This window comes from Tenrec ecaudatus, chromosome 2 (genome assembly GCF_050624435.1).
Source record: "Tenrec ecaudatus isolate mTenEca1 chromosome 2, mTenEca1.hap1, whole genome shotgun sequence".
Taxonomy (NCBI): Eukaryota; Metazoa; Chordata; class Mammalia; order Afrosoricida; family Tenrecidae; genus Tenrec; species Tenrec ecaudatus.
This window is the reverse complement of record NC_134531.1, coordinates 185,743,738-185,763,857: the sequence shown is the minus strand read 5'-3', so window position 1 is coordinate 185,763,857 and position 20,120 is coordinate 185,743,738. Positions and strand designations below refer to the sequence as shown.

The 20,120-nt window shown below is 45.6% G+C and overlaps 1 protein-coding gene across 6 annotated transcripts in view; it reads left to right on the top strand.

Moving 5' to 3' along the window:
• Positions 1-19,471, top strand: part of FBXW11 (F-box and WD repeat domain containing 11) — a 135,513-nt gene extending 116,042 nt beyond the window's left edge. For all 6 annotated transcript variants that reach the window (XM_075541941.1, XM_075541942.1, XM_075541944.1 and 3 more), the window contains 6 exons: positions 285-534; positions 5,400-5,518; positions 8,243-8,353; positions 9,229-9,307; positions 10,132-10,319; positions 16,862-19,471. In XM_075541941.1, the coding sequence (XP_075398056.1) occupies positions 285-534; positions 5,400-5,518; positions 8,243-8,353; positions 9,229-9,307; positions 10,132-10,293 (721 nt within the window). In that variant the 3' untranslated portion in view covers positions 10,294-10,319; positions 16,862-19,471. The remainder of the gene's footprint in view (positions 1-284; positions 535-5,399; positions 5,519-8,242; positions 8,354-9,228; positions 9,308-10,131; positions 10,320-16,861) is intronic.
• Positions 19,472-20,120: the final 649 nt, after the last annotated feature.

The following is a 20,120-nucleotide window of genomic DNA, read 5'->3' as shown; positions in this document are numbered from 1 at the left end:
TGACTTGAATCATCTTTCACCATCAGCACAGGCCTGCAGACGAAGCGCCCGGAAGGCCTGTCAAGTAAATGTTCCCCTTGGCGGAGCTAGAATTCACGTTTCTTAAAACAACAACAGGTTACCGGGGGTTCCTGCTGCACATGCAGTGAGCTTCAGGTCCCAGTTCCCAAACACAGTGTTCATACCACCTGGCCTCCTATTAGAACGGGCCCAGCACTCCGATGCTGTGCTCAGTTCATGGCCATCCGAACAATGGAGCATCATAGTCATCTGTCTTCATCTAGGGTTTGGGACGTGAACACGGGTGAAGTTCTGAACACGCTGATCCACCACAATGAGGCTGTCCTGCACTTGCGATTCAGCAACGGACTCATGGTGACCTGCTCCAAGGACCGCTCCATCGCCGTGTGGGACATGGCGTCTGCCACTGACATCACTTTACGCCGCGTCCTGGTTGGCCACCGTGCTGCTGTCAACGTTGTAGACTTTGATGATAAATACATTGTGTCTGCCTCCGGTGACAGGACCATAAAAGTAAGTTAGTCTGCTGCCATACCTTGCTCAAATCCTATGGTTTACACCTGTTTAAATCTGCTGGCAGATTTTTAGTCACCTGTTTGTGTCGGTGATGCTTGGGGCCGTCGCTTTCCTCATGCTCTGGTACTCACAAAGGGGAAAGGGGCCTGGGCTTGTCCCATGACCTCAATACCTCAAGAGAACTGACATATTGAGCTTGCATCATGCCTGTTACATTGTCGTATCACTGAACCCTCGCAGCGTGCTTCTGGGGTAGGTATTGCCTGCTATTACAGATAGGGCTGGAGAGGTGAAGGACAATGCCAAAGATTACCCGGCTAGTTAGTGGCAGGGCTGAGATAGAATGCATCCACTGAATGAGCCTCAGTTTAGAGCTTGCCGTGCCACCTGTCCGAGGCTCGCTGTCGGAGGTATGAGGAACACGGCATTGTCCTATCTTCTACAACTTCAATGTTGTTATGAGCGTGTGCAGTCTAAGATATCCAAACACAATCAAACCCTCTGCTGCTGAGTCACTTCTGATTCGGGCGATCCTCTACAGGGTTTCTGAGGCTGTAACTTTTTATGGGGGCAGAAAGTCTCACCTCTCACCCACAGGGTGATTCACAGGACCTAGTAGATACAATTCTAACTCTAATAGTCATGTTAACCTTTTAAGTTTTAGCTTTCTTGTATTTTTATGACACCATTATTGATAATGTAATTCACACACCATAAAATTCACCCTTTCACATTGTGCACATCAGTGGCATTGAATATATTTACAAGGTTGTATAACCATTCTTAATATTCCAGGACGTTTTTATCTTCCCCTCGCCCCAAAACCAAACAACCAGCACTATGCACGCTTATCAGACAACAACCGCACAAATACGCCCCACTGCCATGGAGGAAATCCTACTTAGAGGAGCTTTCCAGGGCAGACGGGAACTGAGGCTGTGAATCTGCACTCCTCTCCTCTCGAGCAGCTGTGTTTGGTTAGCAGCCCAACGCTTAACCCACTTTGCTACCAGGGCCTCCCTGCTCCAACAACACCAACAGGGGAAATTGTCCCCATAGCAGTCCCTACGATACTCATTAACAGCCTTCCCCGAGTCCTGTAGCCGCTGAGCTATGTTCTGTCTCAGATTGCCCATTCTGGACACTTCGTATAAAATGGAATGATACGATACGTGACCCTTTGTGGCTGGCCTTTTTAAAAAATTAAAACTCGGACTAATATTTTCAAGGTTCATCCAGGTATTAATACTTCATTTCCTTTCCTGACTGAAGACTATTCTATTTATTCATTCGGTAGCTTATAGATATTTGGGTGGGTTCTCCCTGGCTATTATGAATGATGCTGTTATGGACGTTTTAGTACAAGTTTTTCTTTTAGCATACACGTTACATAGTTTTATAGATATCAGGGTACTCTGGAAAGTACGTAGAACTTTCTAGAAAGGAACTCTAGAAAGTTCCTGGACAAATAGAATTAGAGGATCATAGAATTTTCCCATACACCTTGTGACGTTCCCGTGTATATCTGGGAGTGAAATTCCTGGGGCATATGGTAACTTTGTGTTTCACATTTTGGGGAATTGCCAAACTGTTTTCCAAAGTGGCGGCACCATTTTCTCCTGCCACCAGCACTGTATGGACATTCCGTTTTGCATATCCTCACCAGTACATGTTTTCTGCCTTTTTGGCTTATTCATCATTTGCATATCATCTGTGGAGAAATGTCTTAGTCCTTTGCCCTTTTTAAAAATTGGTCACTTACAAAAGTTTTTTCTGTATTCTGGATACAAGTTCCCTGTCAGAGAATATGATTTGAAACTGTTTTCTCCCACTCTGTGAGTAGCAGTTTCACTTTCTCGTGCTGTCGTGCTGTCGGGTGCCCTTTCATGCAAAAACAATTTTAACTCTACCTTTAGTTTCCTCTTTCAGACACTGTTGCCTAATTCAAGGTCACAAAGGTTTACCCTGCTGTGCTTTCGTCTAAGATTTTCAGTATTAGCCTTTCCATTTAGGTCTTTGATCCATTTGAGTTAGGTTCTCCACCCCCAGTGTCCTTTTGCATGTGAGCTTATTGCTGCTCCGGCATTCATGCCAACAGAGTTGCAAATGCAGTAAGTAAAATAATGCAGGGAAGTCTTTGTTATTTGGCTTGCGTATTCATCTGGGTATACTAGAGAAACAAATTTTTAGACACTCCTATGTGTATAAGAAAAAGGTTTATATACAAGCGCAATTGAATATTAAGAAAATGCCCCAGCCCAGTCCAGATTAAGTCCTTAAATCCAATATTAGCCCATATTTCCAATACCAATCTATAAAGCCCTCTTCAGACTCATGAAATACATGCAATGCTCCCGAATGCAGGAGGATCACAGGCCAGTGGGTGGGAAGTCTTGCGGATCCAGTGGAGTTGAAAGCATCTCAGCACTGGCAGGGGTCTCCACGTGGCTTCTCCAGCTTCAAGGGTCTGGTTGCACCGGGGCAGGTCCATGTGGCTTCTCCAGCTCCCAGGGCATAGCGCCCTGTGTCTTGCGGGACAGTTTCCCAGGGAGTGAGCAGAGAGAAAAGTGTCTCCTGCCTCCAAGGAGGAAATACTGGAGTTGCCAGAACTCTCAGGAAACGGCCATGCCCAGACAAGAGGACTCGCTGGCTATATACCGATTGACAGACCAGACTCCACCCCTTAACTCTTAATCCTCTCAAGTCCTAAACTGACACCAGATTATATGACCTCCACAGTTTGTGAAGCCCTCATGGTGTAGTGATAACACATTGGGCTGCTAACAACAAGGTAAGCAGTTCAAAGCCCCCAGCTGCTCTGCAGGAGAAAGTTTTCTGCACCCATGAAGAGTTGCGTAGTCATGGAAACCCACTAGGGCAGTTCTCTCCTGTCGTGTAGGGTCACGGTTCGATGGCAGCCAGTTTTGTTTTCTTTCTTTAGTGTGTAATAGATTAAGTACATCTGTGAACATTGAAGTCTTGCAGGTGATTCACAAAAAGAGCTGACTCGTTCCACTTACACAGTGTGCAGCAGTGATGCGTCAGACCAAGCGGCGCGGTGGAAGAAGCCGCACTGGCCGGAAAGATGAAGCTTTCCCCATCAGCTCCATTGGTTTTGACATGCCTCCTGGCATAAGAATAGAGCATTGGCCCCAACTCTGCCCTCTAAGCAAGTGAATGGCTAAACCATCCAGGGGGTGACCTGATCTCTTTTGAAGAGCTCAAGGTTTGGAGGCTTGACAGTTTCCCTCTCTCTTTTAATCTGGTTTTATTATCGCTCAGGAGCCAAGACAGTTTTCTGCTGTCCAATCTCCTCCTCCAGCTTCCAGCCTTGAGTCAGAAGGGACATAAAAGAACTGCTACAAAACAATAGAAAGCCTTTTTAAAACGAAATAGTAACACGTGGTGCTCGTGTTTCTTGACATATCCTCTGTCTAGGTCTGTAACATTTTAACACTTTTACCCCTTACTAATTGTATGTGTTGTTACTAGGAGTACCCATGTGTGAAGGCCTGGTTTCCATCTCTAAATCTTGTCTGAAGAATTCCCAGCTCCTCAGTTTATGCTATGTCAAAATGGCAGCTTTGCACCCTTGATGACAGGCTCCGATCAGGTTCCTTTTCGATGTTATTTAGGTTCTGGGGACAGAGGAAAATTTGAAAGGGGCAAGATCAAAGCACAAGGTGCATGGGGCGGGGTTTCCCTAGGAAACTCATGGGATAGCCATGCTACCTTTGAAGAATGACTTGTTGGAAAAAATGCCGTGGCACAACTTTCTGGCCCTTGTCAAACCAACATAGCCTTCCATTTTCTTAAAACTTCCTCCCAGTAAGCCCTTAAAAATCACCCTGAGAGTGTCCTGTGAACTAGTCTCCTAAGATGGCCCCTTTGGAGACCCCAAACAGCCATCCTTACCTTCGGGGAAGCCTCTCTGCCTGGAATTGAACCGGCCCCACACAGACCCTGGGAAGCCGTGGGTTGGAACAGATTTTTCTTGCTGGATTGTATTGATAAATTCAAGACTCGTCCTGGTTAGGGTTCATTCCATTCAATTGTCTTTATTAAGTTCAGTCTTGTTTAAAAGACTGATGACAGGATGATCCCGTTGAGCTAGCTGATCTTTGTGCAATGCTCTTGGCACTCGTTAACCTGAAAGCCAAAGTTTTGAGGCTAAGATGTTTGCTCAGAATAAAAAATAATGAACCATGTGAGCTCCTAACTTCACTAGCTGTCCTACAACCCTCACCCCTTCTGGACATCAGCCAGTGTCTCCGTTCCCAAGGTGGATCTTCCCTCTGTTGGATTGTCTCCCCAAATGGGTGATACTTCTCCCTGCTGGGTGATCTGAGGTGCCCTCCAAGCAGATAGCTATGTTATATCCTAGATTATGGGCTGTAGCACACAAGTTTTGCATTGCAGAGGGGTGGGAAGGGGGGACCGGCAGTCCAAGCAGACTTTGGGAGCCCAGGCTCTAATGGCTCAGCTTTAAGGTCTTCCAGCTCCTTCTTAGCATATTTGATCCATCTCGAAACTGCTGTTTTATTCGGGCAGCTCTCCTATTAGCTTGTTGCAAGCATCAATGATTTGGAAAGATTTCCACTTGAGTTGTGTTACAAATTTGTTGTCAGCCTTGATCTCAAAAGTCCCTTTTCCCAAGGCACCAAGAGTGTGTTTTTCTTTCTTTGAGACTTACCTGCAGGCATCCACTGAGACGTGGCCCCCCGGCAGCAGTACTTTCTGATTTTCCCTTGTTTTCCAGAAGCGACGCTTTGGGTCATTTTCAGAAGCTCTGACTCTTTGGTTTAAAGGTGTGCGATGGCATGACTACTCACTCTTAAAAACATTGCTAACCCTCTGTACAGGTCTGGAGCACGAGCACCTGTGAGTTTGTCCGGACTCTGAATGGGCACAAGCGAGGCATTGCCTGCCTGCAGTACAGGGATCGGCTGGTCGTTAGCGGGTCCTCGGATAACACCATTAGGTGAGTAGCACTGACTTCCCGGGCAGGTTTTCATTGTCCCGGTGTTGTCACCCTTTTCCTAATGCGCTAAAGACTCAGAATAAATGGGATATTTCAGAAAGAAAACTTTCAACAACAAGAGAAACCAAAAAAACAAACCCATTACCACCGAGGTGGTTCTGACTCATGGTGACTGTAGGGCAGGATAGAACGACCGCTGTCAGTTTCTAAGACTTTAAATTGTGACACAAGTGGACAGCCTCATCTTTCTTCCATAGAACGGTGGGTTCAAATCGCTGGCCTTGTGGTTGGCAGTTCAGTGTCTCGCCGCCTATGCTACCAGGGCAGGGCGCCTTCAGAAAACTGTAGGTAACTCTAAGTAATCTATTTGGCTGCAATACTATTGCAGAACTGTACACCCGAGTGTTCCAAGCTTCCCCGGTATGTAAGCTTTTAAACCTCCACTCCATGCAGGATCACTGAGCACCACCTCAGCACACAGTGAGACGCTCCAGCCGGCTGACTCTTGCAGGCTGCGAGCCACCCTGCCCCCGCTGAGCCTCCAACCCCGAGTCCCAAACCCAGGGCAGGCGCTTTATGTCTCTCTCCCAAAACTGCGTCATGAAATCAGCTTCTCTTGTTTCGTCATTTGTTTTACCTCTTGTTTTTCTTCCTTTGCTTCAATTTCCTTACTTTCTAATAATTGTGGTCATCCTTAAACATTGTATTTCATATTAAGAATTTCCCTGAGTTACCTTTTCAGTCATTCAAAGTCAGTTTTCTTTTGCAACACATGATTGACATCTTAACACAAATAACTAACTTTGGGACTCATAACCAAGTAGCTTACTGTACGCACAAAAGAGGGTAGTTTAAAGTTTTATTTAAAATTTTTTTCATAAATCATTTTATTGGGGGCTGGTACAACTCTTATCACAATCCATCCATTGTGTCAAGCACATTTGTACATTTGTTGCCCTCATCATTCTCAAAACATTTGCTTTCTACTTGAGCTCTTGGTATCAGCTCCTCATTTTTCCCCCTCCCTCCCTCACACTTGATAATTTGTAAAAAAAAAAAAATTTTTTTTTCATGCCTTACACTGTCTGATGTGGCCCTTCACCCACTTTTCTGTTGTTCGTCCCCCAGGGAGGAGGTTATATGTAGATCATTGTGATCAGTTCCCCCTTTCTTCCCCACCTTTCCCTTACTCTCCTATTATCGCTACTCTCATTATTCGTCCAGAAGGGTTTATCTGCCCTGGATTCCCTGTGTTTCCAGTTCCCATCTGTACCAGTGTCCATCCTCTGGTCTAGCCAGACTTGTAAGGTAGGACTGAAGTCATGATAGTGGGGGAGGAAGTTTTTGTTTTATAAGTGAGAAAAGAGCGTATAGCAAAAGAAAGAAAGCTGACTCTGACTGCTAATAATTTTTACCACTTTCGGTTTTAAGATACCATACAAGTCAGCTTGAACTTTGAATTGTTTTGTTGTATCCATCAGGCTTTGAGGTTTGACTGAAGCCTTTCACTTCCTTGTTGGAATCTGAATTCACAAGAATTAATAATGAGTTTTACTGTCCCAGCTACAGATGGGAACCACTGTGGGACCATATTGGCAGCGCTGAATGGGTCTGCTCACAGTAGATTGGCAAAATGAGTATCTCTTAACATGGATTAGGTTTGCTGAGTATTAACTATGGTTAATGCTCCCTGGATATATGATTGGAGCTACCGGTGGAGAGGCCACCATGAGGTCAGAAGAGAGTGAGTTTGCCAACTTGGCTTTGTATGTGGTAGTTGCTATGATTTACTTTTGAAAATCATGTAGAAAAACAATAGAAGGAAAAACATGTAGAGAAAACAACAGAAGGGGAAGTCTCCAATTGTTACTCAAATTGCTCTGCAAATCCTTTGCTGGACTTAGCCATTAGGATTGTATTTCTCTGACATTGCATCTACTTAATACGAGTCTCCCACTCTGATCCTATCGACTGGACAACCCACCATCAACTAAGGAGATGGTCCTCTAGTTCCAATCGCAGCCAACCTCAAACTCAAGGCGAGAAGTGCCAGGGGTGGATGCTGCCCCCTGGATGGACGAGCTCCCCGTCCCACCCTACATACTCACGTGCTCTTTCTCCTTCACTATCTGCGTGCCTCCCCTCTCCACCCCCAGGGAAGTCATTCCAAGACCATTGAGCTGCATACAGCTACTCAGGCATAAAGAGCAAACCAAAACTGTCGCTGTCATGTCGATTCCAAGTCATGGTGACCCCCATATGTTACAGAGTCCAAGTTCTCCCTAAGAGTTTTTTTTTACTGCGATCTTTATAGAAGCAGAACTCCAGGCCTTCCTTCATGTGCCATTGTATGGGTTTGAACACCAGCCTTTTAGGGGTTCTTGGAGTGCAGACCGCCTGCATCACCCAGGAGCCAGTTAGCAAGGGAACGCTTTAGGAATGAACTGTAATCAAAGTTTTTGTTGTTGTTGATCTGATTTAAGGAATGATACAGGCACATGATTTCATGAAGTTTCAAACTGTATAAAGCAAAATAAAATGCAGAGTAAGACTTACAAAGTAGTGCTTTAAAACCCGGGTTCTAGAGATGCGTGTATACAGCTGTGACTACGGGAGTGTGACAAAATGTGGTGGTCTAGGTTAGCGAAGCTTCCGTGTGGGGCATGCGCAAAGCTGTGATGCGGGTGCGAGCCATGTTTCACAGAGCACTGGTTTCCCTTCAAGGCTGTGGGACATTGAATGCGGTGCCTGTCTCAGAGTCCTAGAGGGACACGAAGAACTGGTCCGTTGCATCCGGTTTGATAACAAGAGGATTGTCAGTGGGGCCTATGATGGGTATGTTTTCCACCTTTCCGATGTGTTGCTATGACTGTATCAGGAGGAAAGGCGTGCTGGATGGTGAGGTGCTGTGCGAGGCCCTTTCTGCAGAAAGGGTGGATGGCAGGTATCACTAGGCCCAGGGTTGGGTGAGCACGGACAGCCAGGCCTGAAAGCCGCTCTGTGCCTCTTCCGCTTCGGCTCATTTGGACATTGTAACCGTAAGTTCAGGGAGTAGTTTAGCATGTGCAGTGAACTTTGCCTTAGCTCTAAATTAAACCAGGCTTGGGTGTATTGTGTGTGAGTTAAATGGTGAAATATGTTTCTTGCCCCCTTTTGCTAAATTGAACCAATCATCTCAGGAAGCCTCACGACCTCGTGACTGAGCGAACGGCACCCATAAACCTTTCAAGATGACCGATGTACATCTCACAAATGGTCTCGGTGATCTGTTTATAGGCCTGCTAGTAACTTCCAGCATTTGCGTCCTTGGGACAAAGGTATCCTTGGAATTTCACACAGAGCCCTCGCCTCTGTCAGCAGCACCTCCTCAGCCCCCGAGAGCCCCCTGATTAATGAATTTGGTGACATACATTATCACGTCAGGAATTGGAAGTCAGATAACCCGAAGTTGTTTTCTTGTCTCCCTTAAAATAACATTTCTTCAAAATTTCAGCCATTCGGAGAATGTGCAGGTGCTCCCCCCTCCCCCTCCCGCTCCTCAATCCAGTGTGCCTGGGGCAGATGATTTGTGAAAACATAAGCACGTTCCCCCGCGAGGGCTCTTTTCATTGGCGGTGGTGTGGGTGAAAGCTGTAGTGTTTATAACAGACTGTGTAAATGGATGTACCACTTTAATTTTTCTACTCACGGCCATCTTTTTCCCTTTCTAGGAAAATTAAAGTTTGGGACTTGCAAGCTGCTCTTGACCCTCGAGCCCCCGCGAGCACCTTGTGTTTGCGCACGTTGGTGGTATGTGATATGTTGACATGGGCATTGGGGGGCGGGGGGGGGGCGTATCCACCTGGGTAGAACCCGGGAAAGTCTGAATATCTCACAGCATGTCTGCAGAGAGCTTCATGGTTCTGTTAATTTTGTTTCACTAAGCTCAGACTATTTGACAGTTACTAAGGAGTGGGCCTGTCATTTAAAGCATGGAAGCAGGCGCTCTCATTGTAGATTGACAGGGCTCTTCCTAAGTCCACCGGCCTCCTTTGGGTGGAGCCGGGAGGTGTGCTAATAATAGGGATCTCTGTGGTTGCGTTGCACTTTTACACATTCTGCATTAGTAGGATATTTTTCCCAATATGTATTCTTGTTTAACACATTCGGGATACATTATGTATTTATTTTGTTTCAGCAGTTTTACTAAACTCATTTCTGATAGTCTGGTTGATGCTGTTGTATGTCTTAGGTGTCATAATGGGCCTGTTCTGTTGTTTTATCATTGAGTTTGATGTTGGCTCTAGCTTCCGAGATCTTTGATCATGTTTTGAGAACAGTCTGGTTCTCACACTGTGTCAAGAGTGGGTATTCAGTATTATTGCTTACCTTTGTAAGACTGCTCAGAGATGATCACATCGCTTCTTCTTTCACATACCGAGGGGCCAGGATCTAGGATCCCAACCTCAGTAACAGAAAAGATCCGGAAGGGAAAGGGTGGCTGTGTCGGGAGTAGAGGACAGAGCTCCCTGAGTTCTGGACATGGGTCCAGAAGCCGATGTGAGATCCCTTGTGGAGAGAGGAGGAGGATGCTGTGGTTCCCGTTTTACTCATTAAACTGTTAAATTTCATAGGAACATTCTGGACGTGTATTTCGGCTACAATTTGATGAATTTCAAATCATCAGCAGCTCTCATGACGACACTATTTTGATTTGGGATTTCTTAAATGTGCCTCCCAGTGCCCAGAATGAAACCCGTTCTCCCTCCAGAACATACACTTACATCTCCAGATAACAGTCTGCACTTTGTACCCATTTCAGGTGAGTGCATCCTGCCTGTTCAGTTTTGCTGATTGCATTCTTATTTCTTTGGGGGGCAGTTTTGTGGTTTGGGTTTCTGGGTGATGTGACACAAGGTGATGGTATGTATTAAATGGGTCGACTTTCTCTGAGTTGTAGTATAAATTCTGGACACACACAGGTGCGATTAGAACCAGGCTCCGGCAGGCCTCCCTCCAGTGACTTGTGTTGCCGTGTCTCTGCGTGGACAGGAACTGCCCCGCTTTCAGTCAGCAGTAACCGTTGCACCACCCCGGGACGCAAAGATCTCTATAGTCATCAAGAGGGGGCTCTGTTGGAATCCTGCATATTGTGGGATTTCACGTGGAAAACCTATGGGAATTCTGTTACTTAAAAAACGATATTTTCGTAAATGACTTTCCAGGGCATATCAGTTTAACAACAAAAAGTTCCCAGAATTCTGTTCACAGGTAAAGGAATTTTAATTTTCATTTCCATTCAATCTTTAATTTACAAAAAGAAAATCACCACCAAGTAAGCACTAAAATTTCACCCCGCCCCAAACACTGTCACTGTTTCCCAGGAGATAAATCAGAAGTACTTACCTTCTGATAAGTTTTTATTGTCCTTCTGCTAAATTGAAGTATTTGTTGAGGGGGCACCAAACCCCTTCTTCGTCCATGAGCCGCAGCAGGTACCCTGAGAAGCAGCAGCCTTTCCTCTGCCTGCAGGCAGCTTAGAGCCGCCACAACCGCCGAGGTAGGTCTGTGCTGACGACCAAGGGATCTGCCCCGGAGCATGCAAGCACACTTGCTGTGTCCTCGGAAGCTGATGACCGTGTGCGTTTAGAGCAGTGGTTCTGAACCCTGGGGAATTTTGTATGGGGCCAGTGAATCTTATCCGCATTTGCACCAGAAGACATTGTGATTAGTAAAGCTCCTATCTATTTTTTTTAAATTGCTTGATTCGTAATGGTTTTTTATCCTTAAAGTCTTTTCTGCTCATTTGTGAAGAGTATTAAAAAACCCATCTACAGAATGGTGGTGATTTGATTTAATGTCAAGCTTGGGAACCACTGATTACCTCGAGTGTCAAGTCGCCACCTTTCCATAGACTCTGCTTTTCAGGATTGTAACGTTCAATCAGGGATTGTCCTTCGGGAAGTTTGTCTTACCCAGAGTTGGATTATCCAGCTCCTGGAGCGTATTGGCCCAGTGTCTGGCGCCCCCCACTCCCACCTCCCCACACACACTTTTTATTAAAATAAGCTGCCTGTATACTAAGAACGGATTTTACATTTCAGAATGTTTGGGAAGAAAAGTTAAATGAGCAATAGTATTTTATGACACATTTAAAAAAATGATATGAAATTCAAATTAGACTGCTCATGAAGAAAGTAGTTTTGGAAGACAGCCGCAGTCATTCCTGTACACATCGTCCCTGGCTCTTGGTGCTTCAGTAGCAGAGTGGAGTGTTTGTGACAGAGACCATCTGGCCCACAGCATCTCAGATATTTACTCTAATGTCCTGTAAGAAAACATATGCGAGCCTCTAGTCTTGCCACTCTGTTTATTCCTGAGAAGCCATGGGGCTGCATCACAAGTGACAAATGCCTGTCTTTCTGCTGCGGAGTCTGCTGGGTCAGGAGTGGCTAGCCGCAGCGCCGCCTTCAGAAGGGATGTGGGATGAGTACCATGATGTCTGCCTTGGCTGGGAGGTGAGCTGAGGTGGCCCATAAACCACGATTGTCTTGCTGTTCCAGATCTCAAGTGCCTTGTGATGGGAGCCATCTATCTCCCTTGGTATTTCCTCTCTGGATAGCTCCTAGGTCAGTTGGAAAAGCCATGTCAGGATGATTAATCATAGAGGCGGAAGCCAGTGTCTCATGAAGCTAGTGTTTCTAGGAACCGTTCAAGGAAGATGCAGGGAAGGAAGGCTGGTTTCCATAGCCCTCCAGCCCAGCCTCCTTCTGTCTACTAGTGAGGGCAGTCTTAACCCTGGCTCGGCCCTGCTTCTGCTCATGCCTCCCTGCTGTCTTCAGGATCGAGCCTAGTGAAGGAGTTTGGCCAGCCAGAGGTTCAACATGTTTTTATCTTTCCTCTTTCTCCCTCCCACCCCATCCTGGTCTCCCATTATTCCCTTCCAAAAATCCTGTCTCCAACTAAATGGAATTCAGCTGGCTTCCCTGACCGCATAGTAGTAACGCACACCCCCCTTGCGTGCACTCTTGGTATTCCCACTCACCCTGCCTTCCACTGTTACTTGGTCATCTGGTTATTTGGTTGTGACATTTTTTGCTTATGTGTCTCTTTCACAAATCGTAGGAGCTCCCTTTTTTCCTGTAACCCAGTATCTAGTCTAGTCTAATCTCTAGTGTGTTCTGAGCACACATTGATGTTTATCGTGCAGATGCTCCCCAGGGGCCAACATGATAGAGTTGTGCCCCTTTTCTAGGGCCCCGTGAAAGAATTTGTCCCATAGTCATTAAATATTTGTGAGACTGGTGTATTCGTTTAGTTACCTTCATAAAACAGATAGAAAAAAAACTCAACAAGCCCGCCCCTACACTGACCTAGACCTACCTTTGCTTGTCTGCCCTGTTAAGGTAGACCAGACCCCCTTGTAGTGTGTGCTGTCAAGTTGATTCAAGTTCAGGTGAGTCGCGTGTCACAGCGAGCAGGTGCCCCACAGGGCTTCCTGGACTGCAGTCTCTGCAGAAGCAGATCCACAGGTCTTTTCTCCTGCTGTGCCACTGGGGGAGTTCAAACTGCCCACCGCTTGCCTGCCAGCTGAGCACCAATCAGGGCCCTCCTGGTTTTTTTTGTTATTTTGTTTCTTTAGGTCAAGTTTATTGAACTATGATTTTGAAAAGCAGGTTGTTTCTTCGAGTGAGCTTCAAGAGTTTCTGGAATGCTGTTGTTAGGTGTCTTCGAGTCGATTCTGACCCGTAAGGGCCGTCTGCCCTGCCGAGCAAACCCCACTTAGTCACAGTTGTTTCTGTGCTTGAGCCCATGGTTGTAGCCACAGTGCCCAGCCTTCCTCTCTTCCTGCCCTCTGCTTCACCCAACACGAGGCCTTTCTCCAGGGACTGCTCTCCCTGGCAACATCCAGGGTACAGAAGACAACGTCTTGCCAGCCTTGCTTCTTAAGGGGCACTCTGGCCGTAGATAAAGGAATTTTTGTCTACAATGAAGCCTTTCGTATTTAAAATGCTGCGTGACGAACTTTTACAAATATACACATCCCTGAAACCTCCGTACAGTCGCGCTAGAACATATGTGCCACTCTCAGAAGTGTCTTTGTGTACCTTGTTAGCTTGTCCCTAGCCCCACCTTGGCCACCACTGACTGCTTCCTAGCACAATGCTAGTTTGCATTTTCTACAATGACACAGTCTAGTCACTAGCCGTCTGCGACTGCTGAATGCTTGAATCATGATTCATGTAACCGGAGAACTGAATTTTTAATTGCATCCAATTTTAATTTGTTTATACTTAAGTTTAGATGAGCACACGTTGGCTATTGACCACCATGTTTGGACCACTGTAGTTTGAGTTGTGATTTCGTTTGGGTTTTTACATTTAGGTCTTTGATCTGATTAGAGTTAGTTTTTGTATCTGGTGTGTAATTAGGGGTCAATATTCTCGTTTCTAGCACTATGCGTTCGCAAGACTCTTCCTGTTGAGAATTGCTTTAGCACCTTTGCAGAACTATATCATGTCTACTCATGTATAAGCCGAGCTTTGCCAGCACACTGTAATGCGGTTTTTGTGGTAATCCGGTGCCTCGGCTGATACTCGAGTACGTACAATAAGTGACCATTGCATGTAGACCTATTTCTGGATTCTCTTTCGTGTTCTCTGGTTGTCCTTCACCAATCTAATACCAACCACGTTGTCTTATTTTAGTTTTATATTAAGTATTGAAAATATAAAGACCACCCGACTTTTTCCTTCTTACTACAAATGGCGTTGACTGTGCTGAGACCTTCAGATTTTTTGTATTCTTTTTTGAATTAGATTGTCAAGCTCCATAAAGAGAATTTCCATCTTAGGAATGGTGTTTCACCGTTTTTAGTGTCTCATGCATCTCTGGTGAAATTTACTCCATTCTCCCCCCCACCTTACTGGAAGCTCTGAAAATGCCTTAATCTGTTTCTCTAACTTGTGTTAGCTGCGCTTCCTTCGTGCTGTGTTTGCCACGTAGCAGACGCTCAGACCCCAGGAGACGGACCAGTACAGCTGAGGGGTAGACTTGGGTGGATAGCTGGTGCGTGCACCTCTTTGGGATGTTTGATAGACCTGTGTGTCTCAGCACTTGGTTTCGAGAGGCCACACAACAACAGCTCAGATACGGGGAGCACTTCTTTCCCCTGGCATATTGAGTAGATCAAGAGTAGGACACAGGAAACTTTCATAAACTGGGCAAAGTGACCTGACACTGACACAAGAGCCCTTGAGTTGCAAGAGCTCCCACAGACCACCGGTGCCGCCCCCTCTGGCTGCTCTGGTGGAAACACCTCCGGGGCCTGTCCCTTCCAGCCATCGCCTTGTGATGACACAGGATTGTAATCAACCGAGAGAATCTTCCAGCTTGTCAAGGTGGTGGCTCCCTGTATCCCAGCACAAGTGGTTTCTCTTTGCAAAATGAATTGCTTTTGACAAACTTGGCGATCAAGTTGATAGATTTTACTGCTCCTTTCCAAATACTTTTATTATAATGCGAAAAATTATTACCATGTGATATAAGATGTTTACGTAAGACAAACAACCCTAGTGTTAATTTAACCTTGTAAAATTTTCACCCCAAATATCAGGAACTATGCCAATAGATTTGTTTGCCAAGCCTTTGTCTTTTAAGTCACTGACTTTTAAGACAGAGTCAGCAAAAACAAACAAACAAAAAAACACAAGGGGAAGATGGTTAATGGATGGTGTGGCCAAATGGCACCACACTAGCCTCAAGCATAGCAGCAGTGGTGAGGGTGGCACGGGGCTGGGCAGGCTTTTGTTCTGTTGTGGGCAGGGTTGTTGTGAATCGGAACCAATTTGATGACGCCTAATGACAATCAGTCCTGGTGGGGTGGGGTGTGTGTGTGTACGTGCACACACGCTTGCTCAGAATTCCTTATTTTTCTTGAGACAATATAGCATCATTGAGTACATTCAGCAGTTGAAAAGATGTATCAGACAAAAGAAAATTCATTCATGGTTCACCACTGTTCAATCTTTTGTGTTTACCTTTTTAAAATGATAGCTTATAAATGTGTATGTTGATTTTAAAGTCCCCTCCTCTTTCTTCATTATGAAACTGCTACAATAATTGTCATTGAGAGTAATCATTTAAATGATCATTCCCACTTGTTATTACTAATGTCCCCGTCCCACCCACCCCCTACTTTTTGCTTTTATCAAAAATCTTGCCAAGCTCATTCTTCTAGAATAATTTTTTGTCCAGCCTTTATTAATTTTAGAACTGTCAAGAACTGACCAGAAGGTCTTTGGTTTAAAGCTGGAGGCATTGGCTCCTGTCCCCTCCAGGGGAGCAGGTTTGAGTGCCCGCTTCTAATCTCTGGGTACTTGTCAGCCTATTGAATGTCCTTAGTGGAAAGGCAGTGGCGAGTGAAATGCACTCTGTTTCAAGTTCACTGAAGAGACTTCGTGCTAGAATTACTGGACATCTTAGAAATTGACAATCCTTTAGGAAAAGGTTTCTTAAAGAGATTTTTTTTTTTTTTGAGGAAAAAGTTGTAAAAACCTTTGAAAAACAAACAAACCTAGAGCTGTTTTTAGATCTTGTAAACCAATGACGTAGTACAGTGTTTGAAAAGAGGTCGTTACTCATTGGCGATTTGGATTTGGACACAACGTGAGTGAAATTTAGAGCAGAAAGGTCAACCTGCGTCACACACAGTAGTGACACAGAGCTTGATGGCTGCTGTTGGAGGTGTGTGCATGTATTTGTGTACATATTTACATACATGGATGACAGCAGAAGAAGTGATTTAAGTGTGTCTTTTACTCAAGGCCATAGTTAAAAAATATGGAATATTCCGTGATCTTTCCTGCACGGTATGGTTCTTTTAAATATAAATCTTGATTGTTATGGTTGATGAGGGCTCTTGGGTGGGCATCAAACAGCTCCTGGAAGGCTCACTGGAGAAGATAATCAACATACAGCTGACTAATGAGCATCTTTTGTCATGTGTGCGTTTCTTAGCCATGGCGCTGGAAGATGATGGGCCATTAAGTCAGATCGCTCTGTGAATTGCCTCTGTGCTACTTCCTGGTTGGCATTTTGAACTAAGCCTATGTCCTTTCTGAACCCCAGTTCTCAAATTGTGAAGTGGGTATAATATGGTTTCTGCCTCACAAAGTTATGGTGAGGTTTAAATAAATATAATGCCTTGTATATAGTATGCACAACACTTTGCACTTCTATTTTGGATGCTGACTGTGTGGAAATGGATTGTCTCTTCTCTGTGATATTTGGATGAGGGTGTGTATCTGTGGTGAATGTAGACCCTAGTCTAACCATCCACATACTCATTTTTCTTTCTTTCAGGGTTTCCTAGTCTTGAACTACTGGCTACATGGCTACCAAATGCCTGAGAGAGTTCGTTCACAGCTGAGTTATGAAGCTGGAGTTGGTTCTAGATGCTGGGTAGATTCAGAGCAGCCGAACTTTGCAAGTACCGACATTTCTCACCTGACTGCTGGCCTCTACTCTGAGAAGGATACCTTAGCTTCATGACTTCAAATAAAACAGAAGCCCATTCCCCCTCAACAGCAAACACAATCTAATGCTTCAAATGTAAATCGTTCACACAAAAGGAACAAGCGGCTGTTTTACCGAAGAAGATCGACCATCCAGAGAAGACTTGGCCTCTAATTTATACTGCTTTGCACTTTGGTGTGATAGTGAGGAACAGCATTGTTGTCGGTGGGATTTTGGGTGCCAAACACCTACCCAGGATGCCCAGGGCTTTCCTCTCCAGACGGCAGCATTCTCTTCCTGACCATCCAAGACAGTATGAACTCTCACTCGTCTTAGGAGCATGTTGGACAATGGGAAAATCTTTCTGGATTGTTTTAGTAATATTTTTTGGATTATACTTTTCTTTCTGAACCAGTTTCTTTTAATTTAAAGAACTATAAGCCTCGTTATATTACCCCCCACAGGTAATGTAGCAGCTTTCTTTGAACTGTTCTCTGTTCTGTCTCCTGATATTTGGTAGAGTAACACCTTTACATGTGTGCTTGCCTCCTAATTTAAAACCCCGTGTCCGCATGTAGATAATAATGTACATATGGTGGAACCTCAAGGCCGCTGGAGTCAGGGCCCCTGTGTCTGAGACACTGACGACGAGGGCATTCACATTCGGCCACAGCGGGCCTGGCTGACCCCAGGGGTAATGTGGATTCCCTTGAACCCTTCCTGCAGTATTCACACGGTGTTTTTATTTTGTTGTCACGGTGTGTGTGTGTGTGTGTGTGTGTGTGTGTGTGCGCGCGTGTGTATGTATGTGTTTTAAATGGGAATCTTGTTTTAAGATGTAATTTCTAAAGTTTAACACAAATTAAAATGTTTTATTTGTTGTGAAGTATATAACAATAGAGAGGTACCTTAACTTCGTTTTGTTTTGGGGGTGGTGGTGGGGTCGGTCCCTTGAACGTACACTTGAGTGCTAGTGGGCATCTCCCGTAGTATTCATCTGTTTCACTGTCAACAATACAGCTCTGTGTGTTGGTGACCCAGGGAGGGACAGAGAGGAAACTTGTGTTGACTGGGTGTCCCCAGCTCTAGAATCACTGTATCCTGGCCCACCGCAGGAGCCACAGACTGCATTTGCCCGGGGGTCAGCAGGGCCTCCCTCCTAGTATGTGAGCCTGGCTTATGAGGGCAGTCTGGCTCAGAATTCTATTCTGAGTGGACCCAAGGCCTCGAGCTTGTGAATCCCTCCCCCTCCCCCACTCCCACCCCTGGAATTTGTGGTTATTTAGCTGTGGCCCCAGCAGGTTCTCTGAGCACCTGAGTACACCGTGCCCCAAACGTGTGAGCGATACTGCCACACTGACCATGCATGAAGAGGACCCTGCTGTCCAGCCAGCCTTCCTCTTGCCTCATTCAATGCTAGGCTTTGATTTACCCCTGTTATTCCCAAAGATCAAGGAATGTCGGTAACATTTTTAAAGGACCAATAAGCCCCGCCCCGCGCCCCCCCCCCCCCCCCCCGGTAATGAGGGTTCTCCCTGGGGGAGCACACCTGCGCTGCTAAAGGGACATGCTGGGCTCAGCTCAGTCCTTTGCATTGCCAATGGTGTGGGGATCAACATGTGTGAACATGATTTATACCGGGATGGTGTGGCTTCCTAGTTGCCCCCGACCCCCCCAACCCCCGTTTTTCACATGCATCTCCCCCTCCCATGTGCTACTTGATGGGTTTCTGTTTTTGAGAGGTTAAGTCTCAGAGTGTAAGGAACAAATCGCCGTGGACCTTAGGTGGCCACTGTAAGTGTGACGGTAGTGTGGCAGTGCGTGGCCCTTTCCCTGCTCCTCACCTAAGAGTTTTCATAGCAAACTGGTTAGGAAAGCTCGGGGCAGGGCGTGGGGCAGGGGAGGCAATTCTTTGCAAAGGATAGACTCTCTGCTGTTGTTTTTGCATGTCTCATAACGTCTCTCCTGGTCCTTGGGAGGTCATGGCCTTGGAATATGCACACGGCCTCTGAACTGTGCCCACTAGATGAGAGCAGGGCACTTGAGGCCGAGGAAGTGCGACGGGCTGGGGTGACGGTAGGAAGTCCCACCAGACTCCGGGCTTGATTTTGCTTCGAGCAGCTGTAAGTTACTGCTGCAGTCATGTCTCAGAGCTCTCAGCTAGTCTACTTCTAACTTGTAATTAATTATGTTTGCCAATTACCTGTTGGAAATAAATTTGTGTCTGAACAGCTATTGATACTGTTAAATTGTACAGATATTATTCACGACAGCTTTGTACTGTGGAATGTGCTTAATAAAAAACAAAACGTTTGACCTTTGTCCAATAAATTGCTAAGTAATGTCAATAAATCAAGTGTGAGTATTAGGCAGTACACCTAATCTGGCTTCATGCAATTGTTACTCCAGCTGCTAATTCAAAGCCAATACTCTTAATAAAGTGTTGCAATACTCTGACATTGTTAAGGAATTTTTCGGGGGTGGTGGGGAGGGGCCACGGCAAAGAACTCTGTGCTCTCAGTAACTCAGTGACCTACGATTAACGTGTGTAGATTTCAAAGCTATAACATGAAACAAGTACCGTCTCCTCTGAAAGGAAGGTGAAGACAAAGCGCCCCGGACCTGTGAGGACCTGGTACAGGGCGAGGGCACGGCAGGCTGTGGGCGGGGGGCTCCTCACATGTCCCTGAGGGTGGACGCGTGGAAATGGAAATGACTTTGGACCCTATTGTCATGAAGGATGCTGGGGGTGTGGCAGGTGGAGAGGAGCGGCCTCTTCACATTATGCTTGGAAGTGAAAGTCACACTCGAAGTGCACACATCACTGGGCAGGGTCTGAAAGCACAGAGTTTGATGCTCGGATAGTCCTGAGAAGACATTCTGGGTAGGAGCTGGATGTTTCCTATGAGCCAGTCAAATAATGTTTACCCACCCCTTTTTTCTTTAAATAAATTTTCAAGTATATAATACACATGGTTAAAAAAAACAAAAACAAGAAAGAATGAAAAGTAATTCTCCCCCTTGACCTTCAGCCCCCAAATCATTAAACCAGTTTTTGCACACCTTTCAACAGATTATTCAGGGGCTTTAAAAAATTGTGAAAAAG